Raw genomic sequence first — 12,831 nt, 5'->3', positions numbered from 1 at the left:
CTTGGTGGTCACTCATCCAAGGACCAGTCCTGCTTAGTTTACGATATCTGGCGAGATCGGGCTATACTATGCTGCCTTCCTTTCCCTAATAGAAGCTTAATGAAATGTTATTTACCAAGCAGTGTTATTTATCTCTGGGCCGTGAACCTTCACCTGCCCATTTCCACACACAATGCTTCTGTTTAAGTGACAGGAGATTTTTTTCCCCTCTGGGTTTTTATCTTTATCACTGATAAATTCTACTGGAAAGGTGATCCGGCAACCTTGCGTAGCGCTAATATCAAGAAAGCTTGCATAGAGTTCCCAGCAAAAGGACAAGAGAAAGCCATCATGTATGATCACACTTCCAACAAGGGGTATTGTGAGAGAGGTTTTGTGATGATGTAAGCAGTGATAATATAAACAAAACATACCTAGAAGAACAATTGCTGAAGCTCTCTGTAATAGTAATGCACTTCCCATATCACTTATGTTGTAGCACAGTGATCATTGTCTGAGGGATTCTGTATCTGCTTTCCTGTGGGGAAGCAATATTAGGAAATTATGCTAACAATTAGATGGACCAAGTATTACTAAGTATGGAAATTGTATTTATTTGGATTGTGTTGTATACGCAGCACTTGGCAATGTAATATTTTTAGCAGTTTTTTTCCTGCTGTTTGTTACTGCCTCTATAAAGATGTGTCCATGGACAACTTCCATAGAAGGTCTACTCAAAAACAAATCTCATTTTATTCCATGGAGTTTACTCCCAGGAGAGTGTTCTTAGGATTGCAGCCCCAGTCTAGCAAGACAGTCAGTGCACAGAAATAGGTGTCTTCTTTTGAAGCGCCTTTCCAAATCAGAGCATATCTGGAGTTTCTGCACCATGTGGTTTATCATTGAACAGATGGTTGGCTCTGTCAAGTTACAAAGGAGGCCTTAAAATTGTAACAACGTCTGAAATAGTATGTTTTAATGTGACACACACTTCATGCTTCGTTTTTAACAGTTGGGTGAATGTTTTTACTGACATGAGGTCTTAATAATAAATCGTGGTAAATTCAGCAGAGATGCAGTGGCATAAGACAGGCTCACTCCTGGGATTTCTGAGTTCACTCGTAGTGACCCTGATAGATAGTTCAAGTAAAATCTCTGGAAATAAAATGTTTGTTGTATTTTCAGCGCATTGCTTTTTATTTTTATTTTTTATTGTTAGTTGCCTTGAATACTTTCATTAAAAGGCAACTAATAAGGATTGTTATGTCTGAACTCCAAATATAGACTTGCTGATCCGGGAAATGTGTATAGCAGAGAGGAAATTCAAGCGAACTGAGCTATTCTGCCCAGCTCCCAATTTATAATATAGAGATGTAAGCCATCTCATCTCCTTAGGTATATGGCAGTTCTGATGGTAGTCTGAAGAACTAATCAGTGAATTTCTTCATCCTAGCAATTACAGAAAGATTTGATCAGTAGTAAATTCCAACAGGTGCAATCATCCCTGCCCATCACCTTGCCCCTTTAATCAGTGGACTTACGAGGATTCTGGCATTCTTTCCTCCCACACCCTGTAAAGCTTGCTTTTGAGTGATGCCATCTGCTTAACCTTCCTCCTGTCTTGTGCATGCCACCCATCTATTTCTCCTTCTTTCTCTCCATCTTTCTCCTCCTCTTGAGCTGACTTGAGAGCAGACTTCATCATCCCAAGCACAAATACAATAAAAGACAACAGTGTAATGTAGCTAAGGTTGTTAGTTATAAACCTAATTTCACAAGTTGACTGTCTAAAGGTGGTGGTGGGGGGACAAAATAAAGCTCAGTAAGCTTTTTAGTAAGGTCCAATACACTGCAGGAACCTAGTGCATTGTCAGCTGTAAGTGGTGTGAGTGAATGCTATAAAAGAACTGGGACAAGCAGGATTATTTTGATGCTTCCTGGGTCTCAATATAAGAAGAGATCTGCTGGGTCAGACCAGTGATCTGTTTAATGTAGCATTTTGCTCCTAGCAATAGGCAACCAGATGTTCTGGGGCATAAAAGCCAAAATACATCCCCTTGATGTCCCCCAGAAACTGGCATTCCAAACATGTTGGTTACTTGAAAACATGACATTGCTGTATAATGGATCAGTCCATTGGTTTATCAAGGTCAATATTGTCTACTCTAACTAGCAGTGGCTTTCTTGAGTCTCACCTACTGCCTGGTCCTTTTTAACTGGAGATGTCAGGGATAGAACCTGGGACGTTCTGTATGTGAAACGGATGCTGTACCACTGAGCTACAGCCCCTCCTCTTAAGCTCGACCCCATTCAGCCATCATGGCTAATAGCAAATGATGGACCTATCCTCTATGCATATGTGTAATTCCCTTTTAATGGCATCTGAACTAGTGGGTGTCACCACATCCCTGAAACAAATTACAGTAAAAGCTTCTGTATAGAGAACTGCAGGTTGCCAGTTAATTGTATGTGCTGGATACTCAAGCATATTGCCATTTCCCAGCCCCTGTCTAGCACTTGGCAAGAAGTCTTTCCCTTCCCCACACATAGCAGGTAGATAAGCAAGCCAGCTGCCTGGGAGCCCTTTGGCAGAGCTGGCTCCTGACAGCTTGTGGCAGGCTGAAGGGGAAGGAGCACCTGAGGATAATGTCAATTGGTGCTGATGGAAGCCCAGCAATGCTTTGAAACATCAGGCTGGCTGGCATGGTGGGTGTGGGGCATATGTGCAATGAAGGATATAGGGTATGATGGTTGAAGGGGAGGATCTTAGCCTCTGGGTATAGTTAACCGAACATTCTGGGTAATGCCAGATAACAAAGCTTTTGCTCTAATTATACAGTGTGTGAAGAAGTATTTTTGAGAGGACTTTTTCCTGTTTTGGGGACACAAGCCATTCCTCTTCCTTTTTTTCCTGCAGGCAATGACAGGGGAAAGTGGTGAAGGTCTTAACATTATGATCCAATTGTTAATGTTTATTATTGATTCTTCGTTGTAGAGTTGATTGCAATTTATTTCATGAAAGACCTTTGCATCTCTGCACTAAATAGTGCCCATTTAACGTTAGATACTTGCTGTTTTATTTGATTTTTCAGACCAACTTTGTGGGAGGGAATGGATGAATGGGCTGCATCAGAGCTGGGGCAGGAGATATGGGGTTAGGTAGTTGAATCCTATAAATTGTTCTGACAGCAGAAGAAGGAGAAGGGGCAATCTCACAAGTGGTCTCTTCTCATTGAAGTCCTGCCCAATTTGGGGGAGTCAAAATTGGCCTGTCTTTGAAAGTTGGTAGAATTCAGCCCATAGTTCCTGTATAGTGTATTGTAACCCACAGGTGGTGTTCTGATATAGCAGCTGGGAATTCCAGCTTCATAATTGTAGGGCCTTTAAAAGCACCTTGTTACTCATAAGTAGAAAGATGAGCTTCTAACCATTACTTTTGTCATGTAATTACTTGCGCTGAAGAAATCGCTCAGCAGCCTACTTCACTCCAGTTTAAATTGCTATTGGGCTTTAACAATGTCTCAGCTTCAATTTATGAGAGGCTCTTTATAGAACCTGCCCTAACCCTGTTTCTGTAAATCATTCCATGTAGGTTCACAAAAAAGTTTGCAGGTGTTATGAAAAGAAAAATGAATTTATTTTAAGAGGGAAGAGAATGATTCTTATATGATTTAAGATTTTCCTAATTTTTCAAGCTGGATTCCAGCATAATTTTTGCTAACTTCTTTCACTGCACATTTAGTTTTATTGGTTATCTTGGTTTTATTGTAGATTACCTTGATAAGGCCATTATTATTATTACTATTAAGACATTTCTTATTGTATTTTGCTTGGGAGTTTTTTTAGTGCTTTTCTAAAAGCCACAGAGAATACTTAAAATTTTATCTAGTGCTGTGTGGTCCATGCACCAGATAATTGTGCAGTTTATCTCCTAATGATTTTTCTAGACCCACTTAAAACTGCTGTCTCTGTTGAAACTAACATACGTATATCTCTCCAAGAAGAGCTCTGAAAACATTTTAGAAAAATCATTGAAAACCAATCCTGAACATGTTTTTAAAGCACCCCCTCCCCCAGCTGCATTAGTGCCATTTTTGCCCAGTTGGGCTGACAGAGTTGTAGCTTGAGATTTTGTGGTTCTGTCCTCTCACATATGCTTTTTAATATCTGTATTAGGTCTATGACATCTAGTCTATATTTCATTAACTAAGTTTCCAGAAATAGCTGTCTCTGCCTTAGGCCAGTTCCAAGATGCTTTGTTCAGGTAGCTGAGAGAGAACAAGTTCAAACTGAGTCCAGACAACAGAAATGATGTCGGCAATTCTACTAGTCTTGAAGGGATTGCTGTGCCTACTCTGGATGGGGAAAGTCTGGCTGATTCCGCACAGGTTGGATAATGCACTTCCAATCCTCTTTATAGATCATTTGGAACGGATTTTTTTGTGTGCGGAACAAAAAAATCCACCTCAAACGATTGATAAAGTGCATTATCCAACGTGTGCAGAATCAGCCTCTGTCTCTTGTAGATCATGTCAAGAATATGGGGATTCTTTTGGATCCAGCCTTGCTGTCAGAGAAGCAGATTGATACAGTTGCAGAGTGCCTTCATTCATTTACCCTTTGTTTGTAAATTATTTTCTGTTCTAGACACAGCTAGAGCTGCCCTTAAATACAACCCATAAACTTCAGTTACTTCTCTTTAACCCGTTGTTTCTCCTAAACTCAGCATAAGATTGCCAACTGGCTGGAGAAGAACCATCCAGTCAGTTTTTAAAAAGCTTAACAGGGTATTATTTCCCACTAGATGATGGTATTTATCTCCATGCCATGAAAAGCTCAACTACCAATTTCCTCACAGTAAGCCTCTTTTTAAAGGAACAGGACATTTTTCTGCAGGCTTGTTGGCAACCCTAAATCAGCAGGGAGTAGCCAATCATGGCTATCTGATAAATAGTCCTATATGTTGAGTAGTTTGGAGGGAGAAAAAGTATAATTGATTTTTTTTTAAATCCAACTGAAACTTTTAAAAATCATTAGCACATTTTGTAGCACTTCATCAACTTAAAATAGTTAACAATTAAAGGCTGAATGTGTGGTAGTGTTTGCATTTTTGGGAAGCTGTTAGCATTTCTGTTTGCATGCACTTGTTATAATAGCAGATGGATTGGTCAATTAATCCAAGATAAAACTAGGAGTCTTCCATAAAGCTGTTATTCTGTTTTGCATTATGACATGATATGAATGCAAACTATAAACAGAACAATACTGTGAAGAAGTGTGGGTGGGTGTAGAGGGTTTGTTTGACTAACTTAAAAGTCTTATATAGTACAATCCTTGCTTTTGAGTTTCTGGGACTAGCTGGTGAAGAAGAGTTTGTGGGTGACATAGAGATAGTTTGTCACATGGCTTTGTATGTGAGAATATGCTTTATTACTTACATTGCAATCCTAAATCCACTAGAGGCAGTGGGCTTATTAGATGTAACACTGCTGACTGAACTTTTAATTACTAACAATTTGTGTCTCAACCTGTGGTTTATTTTATTTATTTAATTTTTGTACCACTTCTCTTAAGAGCTCAAAGCAATTCACCTAATAGACAATTACATCAGTTAAAAACCAATACCAGTTTGGTGTAGTGGGTAAGAGCAGTGGGCTCTAATCTGGAGAATCAGGTTTGATTCCCCGCTGTCCTGCTTGAAGCCAGCTGGGTGACCTTGGGTCAGTCACAGCTCTCTCGGAGCTCTCTCAGCCCCTCCCACCTCACAGGGTGTCTATTGTGGGGATAATAATATACTTTGTAAACCATTCTGAATGGATGTTAAGTTGTCCTGAAGGGCAGTATATTAATTGAATATTATCATTATACATTCAATAAAATTGCAATAAAGCAACAACATAGTACAAATACTTAAAACTGTTCTAGTCCCAATCCCAGACTATGAAACCCTGCAGGTAACATAGTTATTGTGTGATGAAAGCAAAGCTCCCAATACATACCCTAACATATGATTTTGTGGTGACCACGCATGGCTCTCTGTCCATCATGAGTTACAATGGTAGTAGTATGTTCCTTTTAAATCTGAAAGCTGAAGACACTGAGTCATCCTCAAGGTGGATTGACTTTCCCTCAGTTTAGATATTGCCATTGCTAGAAGCTGTAGTCTTATTCAGACTAAAGGACTTGTTGCTTTTCAAAGGTGATTTATTTTTATCCTATAACATAAAATTCTATCTGTTAACAGTAAAAAATGAGAACTTTACAAGAGAAGTGATAGCATAATTTCCCACAGGAAACCCATTTCCACTAGGTAGGAATTGAACTGAATTGGAAATCAATAGCTTCTTGCCCAAATTAGTCGAGCATAGTTATAAAGAGGTAACACTGCAAAAGTGACAAACAATATTTTAATCATCAGTTTTAAAAATTATTATTACAATTTGAATTGTTATTATATAACTTGAAAAGAGTCCCTATAACAGTAATAATTATTCTAATATCTATCTGTTTAAGGTGTTTACAAATTTTCTTTGGCTCTAGGAGCCAGCCCAAAAAATTTAACTAGTCTCCTTTTTCAGCCTTTGGAGTTTTGTATTTTATTGACAACATTTTCTGATTATTGCTACCATAAAACTTAATCCCACCCTGGCTTCATAATGTCTTGTAGCTTGATTAATACTATGACAAAGTTGTTGTGGTGAATAAATAAACCTAGGAATGATTTTGGGTTATCACAATGCAACAAAAATCTAGCTTCTGACCTAAACCTATTTCCTTGGTTTCTTATAATTTCGTTGTTACTTTTTTAAAAGCTCAGTTTAATTGAATAGAGGAGCCAATGTAGCAAGCAGCTGGTTAAGAAATGAATTCATCTGCTGCCACTGAATGGTGTATTAAACTTTACATATAAATGAGCAGTGACTTGCACATTTCTTTTAAAGTCATACAATAGAATGTATTCTGATGCAAACAATAAATGAGTTTTGTACTTCCACTGAGGACTGCAGAGTAATGGTACAATAATGTCATTGGTACAGCAATGGCATTTCTAGGCTTCATGGCACCCATTTGTTAAACCCTGCTCTCTTTATTAAATTTTGTATTGCCTTTCCTCCAAGGAATTCAGGGTAGTATATTTGGTTCCTCTCCCCTCTATTTTGCCCTCATAATAGATCGGTCTGTGAAGTAGGTCAGGCTGAAAGACAGCAGCTAGAAATCTCCCAGGGAGCTTTCATGGCTGAATGAAGAATTGAACCCAGGTCTCCGAACTCCTAGTCCAACGCTCTAAGACGATGCTGTCTCTCTGTGTATAAAGTGTCCAAAATTGCTGGCGCTATAAGTTATTGGAAAAAAATAATATTCCTTACCACCAGGTTTATGATCCGTTAAGAAGCTAATGTTACTGCTTTGAAGCTCTTTCTGTTAGCTTGTAGCTATTTGGCTGTTAGCAGTAGAAAAGAGCTCCACTTGAGTCCTTAGAAATAGATCCATAAGCTCTACGATGCACTCAGGAATATAGGTTGAGGTCCAGTAAGCTTTTTCCAGTCAGTCTCACCCAATTCTCCTCCTTATTACAGCCCCCATCCAACATGATATTTGTATCTGCAGGTCCCACTCATGGCCAGCATTGTCTTTTTGGGTTGTCAAAGGGATCAGTTAGCTCTTTTTTCCCCCCTGAAGAAAAGCTAGCTGGAGCCAACCCATAGAGTATTGGCTAGTGTTTCCCAGATTTAGAATAATGAAGGCACACATTTTTCCTCATTTAAAGTTGAAATGATTCAGTCATACTCGGTTGAGAGATGTAGCGAGCTCCCGGGTGCTTAAAGAAGACTGAAAGAAGGAAAGACCACAGCAGTGAATTATCATGAATGGATATGCTGCCTTTACAGGAGCCTTTAATCATTTCATTCCTTTGTTTTCTCATAACACACAGTTTAGGAATTACCAGGGCTCATTTTGAGGGGGAACATGTAGGAATGCAGTTCCGGCAGTTCCCCAAAGAGATCACGTCAGGTGGCCCCGCCCACCTGACTCTTGGCCATTTTGGGCCAGTTTCAGCCTGGATTGGGGCCGAAATGGCACGGATCGGGCCTCTGACGGGTGGTGGGTCACTCTCCCACTCAGCAGCGGCCCGATCCTGACCACTTTGGGCCCCTTTTTGGCCATTTTCAGCCCCTTTTTGCCATTTGGGCCCAATTTCAGCCCTGAATGGCCAGGATTGGGTCCAAAACAGCCAGGATAGGTGATGTCAAGGCGTGTGGCAAATGCAAATCAGTTATGCTAATGACACTTCAAGGGGCGTGGCATATGCTAATGAATTATGCTAATAAGTTATGCTAATGATCCAGCTCTTTTTCTATGAAATGACCCCTGGGAATTACTAATATAGACATAAGTTTTTCACTGAGTCAGACCAACAAGTCAGTGCAGGCCGCCATTGTCCACCCTTGCTGCAATGATTCTCCAGGGTTTAAAGCAGATGTCTTTTCCACACCTCCATCCTTTTCCGGAGATGCAACTGACCCTGTATGTGTAAAGCCTGGTTTGAGTTACCAGCCATGGTTCCTTCCTGACGTTATACTGACCTCCTCCTATACAGTGAGGTGAGAATTAATGCTGCACGAACCAGGCTTCCAAACACACCAGTAGCCAGTGAGAGGAGCATCACAAAACGTCCCATTTAACACCTGTAATGTCAGCCTGGAGATGTACCATAATGGGAAGGTTTATGCTTTTTGATCTTTGGAACCCTTGGCTCTTGAACACAATAACGATCATTCTGAAATGGTTAATGTCAGCAACCAGCGTGTTGATTTTGTACCTTTTTTGTTTTGTTTTTCAAGCCTAGTTTTGTTTCTTAAAATTAAATAAAAATCAAAGACTAAGCCGAAAGATGGAACAGAATCTCTCGGAGAAAAAACCAGCCATCGCCCAGACTGCAGACTTCGATGTAATGGGTGCCTTAGACTGGAAAGACGGCGTTGCCACCTTGCCGGGTAGCAACATACAAGTAAGGAAAAAAGAGGGATAGGGTAAACAAAGCCCCTGACTTAGTAACACATTAAGATACTAAATGTTTTGTCAGGGTAGAAAAAAAGGCATGCTGTGAAATGTATTGACCTGTGACATGAATTGCAGCTGTGGTGACAAAAGCAAACTGTAATGGAATTGCCAGATTTTTAAGAAGTTAATTTTTGCTGAGCTTTCTGGATGCATACTGATTTAGTTATTTGTTCTTTCATATTGCACAGCTAATCTGGGTTTCTGGAGACAAGATGCCAGCTAAGAAGCATAATATGCTTACTCTGCATCAAAACAGACTAGGGTTATGCATTTTCAGACATACAAGTTAACTTTGCTAAGGAGAGAGATCCAAGTGGAAGTAATTGGTGAGGCAAAGAAAGCTGTTTGTTTGGTTTGCTCTTAAGATTTAGGATTGAACATTTGACTTCTCAAAAAGGATTTGGTGAAATATTGTCAAGTTATAGTGGCATGTTTTATTACAACAACAAAAAAGTTACTTAAATCGTCAGCAAGTTTGATAACACGCTAATTACAATAACAAATTAATTAACTGCTGCTGTGAAACATGATCCCTAGTGGTCAGTTTGCAGAACAGAACTATCCTGCCTCCTGCTGCAGTCCGTCGCAGACTCTCCACCCAAAATTTGTTGCCCCCAAGGTCAGAATATCTCAAGTACTGGATGCAGTTGTCAGAGTCTGTTGTGGGATATGTTGTGTGTGTGAAAATGACTCCTTAAACACATACGGCTGGAAAAAAACACACTTTGGCAGATGAAAAAGGAGCTTTTTAAAGCAATAGCAACTTATTACTATAATTTGCAACAAGGTTGGTAAAGTTTCTGCATAAGATTATGCATGGGGTAGAGGAAGCAGATAGACAGAACTTTCTTCTTCTCTCTCCCATGATACAATAACTTGCAGGCATCCGATGGGATTGAGGGGAAGTGAGTGCAGAGTGCTCAGATGAACTGTGAACTTCCTTGAACACAATGTAGTTGTGTGGCCCTTAGTGTTGCTGGCTTTAAAGGGGGGTTAGATACATTCATGGGGTGGGGACTATGGGTGCATACGTGACTTTTACTCACAACGACTAAATTGTTTCCTTCGTGTTCAGAGGCAAAATCCCTCTGAGTACCAGTGCTGAGGTCGGTGTTAACAGCAAAGAAAGGCTTTGACCTGTGTGCCCAGCTTGTGGGCCTTTCAGGGCATTTGGTTGGCCACTATGAGAAACAGGATGCTGGGCTAAATGAAATGCTGGCCGGTTCCACTGAGGCTGCTCTTAGGTTCTATAAATGTGAATGTTTCTTTGATCAGTTTTTTCTCTGCTGTTGCCACCTATGTGGTGGCATCTTTGGCTTCATGGAGTATTTTACTCTATTTAGCCTCTGTCAATTGACAACATGTGATCAAACAATTCACTTGTGTGCCACCTCTACTAGAATGCAGAGCAGTAACTATGGATGTTATTTTAGAGTGCAATAACTAGAAACAATTAAGAAAAATAAACCACTGTGAAACGCAGCGCTTTCCAAATGGAAACAAAGAAATAAAGATAAATACCAAATATTATAAATAGTTATTCTCAGTAGTCCATACATAGCTGATAGTGCAGAGAAATAATATAACAGCTTAAACAGTATCAAAAGACATAAATAATAAAACAAAGCTTCATATAGTAAATGAGCTGTAATCTGCACAGTGTCCACTGCACAAGATGAGACTTCCAATTTAGTTCCCATGTTTTGGTGTTTCAGTCCCTTCTTCAGTAAGGGAGACTTGCAGAACATCTGTAGAGAACTACAGACTGTCTGGTATCACCACCAATGAAAACAATCAACAAAGATATCACAAAAGCATATATAAGAGTAAAAAACACTCACCAAAAGTACAGCCAAAGTCAAGTATTTAGAAATACAAACAGAGGTTCTCTGTGTAGGCATATGCTCAACATCTTAAACATCAGTAAAAAATGTGAGTGTTACTTCCAGTACATATCATAGGCAAAGGCAAATGGAAATGGAAAACAGCTGTAAGCTTCTCCTGCAGCACTGTTTAAAGGGACAAGGATCTATATGACAGAAGGAAACACAATTCAACAGATGGAGAAATAATGCAGGATGAGGGATATATGGGTAAGCAGAAAAGGTTAGACTAAATCTTACAGAAAACAAGACAAATCCAGCGTTTGGTTTAACCCATAGGGTGTATAAGTTCTTAGCCTAAAGATCCAAAATGACTCTCTGTTTAGAAGCTCCCTCTGTACATTCCCCCTCAAGCACCAGAAATTTAAAATCTTCTGGTTCATGGCCAGCTTCCAGGAAGTGCTGCACAAGAGGTGCTTCCATAACTTTATTCCTTGTATGAGATTGATGTTCTACCTCCTGACTCCACTGTAAAAGAGAATTTCTGTCAGCATCCTCTTTCTTTAGTGTTATCCACACCGTGATTCCTCTGGTATTACAACTAGAAAGAAAGGGCACCGTAATGCCGGCTCTGCTGACCTTACGTGTTTCCTTAAGGTTCTGCGCATACATCTGGATACTTGGCACTCAGGATTGAGAGCTGGTGACCTCCACTAACAGCAGATGATGGTAGAGTGGCAATGTAATGATGAGTGGAATATGTGGCTGGTTGCACTGGCCAGATCAACTGGACTTAAGATTGACAAGTGATTCGACATGTCATGTATTAGCTGCTCTGTAGTAGTACAACAAAATTAGAGCTCAGGGTATATAGTTTTCATGAACCAAAGCTCACTTTATCGGCATATCTGACAAAGTGAGCTTTGATACACAAAAGCTTATACTTTGGTCTTTTAAAGAAGTCACCAGACTTGAATTTTGTTCAAGTCATCTGACAGCCTTTGCATCGATGATGGTTGGAACATGTGTTCTTAAAGGACCCCTCTAGTCTAGCATTTGGGTTGCACTCCTACGGACACTTTCCTGGGAGTAAGATCTATTAGATAACATGGAACTTACTTCTGAATAGACCTGCTTATGCTTGCCTTCCTTCCCACAGTTTCTTACAATGGCCACTCTGATGCTTCTGGAAAACTGGAGGGCAACTGCTCTCCTCTGCTGTTGTTTCCTACCAACTGGTAGATAGTGGTGTACAGATTTAGAATGTAGAAGTTCTCATTGGTCAGTAACCTTAGCCCCATCTGTTAGTATGATCTATAGAATGTTACTTACATTAAAATTCATTCATCACTTAAAAAAAAAACCTGGATTGTTGTATAATAAAAATTAAAGGCTTTTGATTGGGACAGGGCTCCTTATCTGAGGAATGAATAGTGTCACATCACACAAGAAGAGCATGTTTCCCTCATCCATGATCTTTTCCTCCCGTTCCCTGTTCTGGGTTAGGTATTGATAGTTATGCTTCCTGGGATGAGACTCTTTAAAATATGGATTGAATTATAGCACCTCTTTCTATAGCAATTAACTGATGATCTTAAAAGTCACTACTGAGTGATCAAAGAATAACTTCTGGTCACTGTTGCTGAGTTTTAAACAGTCAATTTACAATGAAACATGTTAATACATTAGCAACATGAAATCCTGGCCAGTACAGTATTTAAACATCTGCCTTTAATATTGTATCATAACTTCATTGAGATTCACACTGTAACCTTGCTATGGAAAATTTACTTATGTGTTTCTAAGGAACACTTGACATACCCATATTCCATTCTGTTGCTGTTTTTCCATTATGTTTTCCAAAACATAGTTGAGGCAGTGTATAATTATCGATGAACAGGCTGGCTGGGTTGCATTTTTGCTCTTACTGAAGTCAAAATGATGTGGGATTTCTGAAGATTAACCA

General features: G+C 39.7%; 1 protein-coding gene across 1 annotated transcript in view; it reads left to right on the top strand.

Moving 5' to 3' along the window:
• Window positions 1–12,831, top strand: part of LOC129343618 (lethal(3)malignant brain tumor-like protein 4) — a 79,194-nt gene that overhangs the window by 11,298 nt on the left and 55,065 nt on the right. Inside the window, exon 2 of the mRNA XM_054999933.1 lies at window positions 8,823–8,989. Within this exon, the coding sequence (XP_054855908.1) occupies window positions 8,873–8,989 (117 nt within the window). The 5' untranslated portion in view covers window positions 8,823–8,872. The remainder of the gene's footprint in view (window positions 1–8,822; window positions 8,990–12,831) is intronic.

The sequence above is a fragment of the Eublepharis macularius genome, chromosome 15 (assembly GCF_028583425.1).
Source record: "Eublepharis macularius isolate TG4126 chromosome 15, MPM_Emac_v1.0, whole genome shotgun sequence".
Taxonomy (NCBI): Eukaryota; Metazoa; Chordata; class Lepidosauria; order Squamata; family Eublepharidae; genus Eublepharis; species Eublepharis macularius.
The sequence above is the reverse complement of the archived record's forward strand: the minus strand, read 5'-3'. Positions and strand labels throughout refer to the sequence as shown.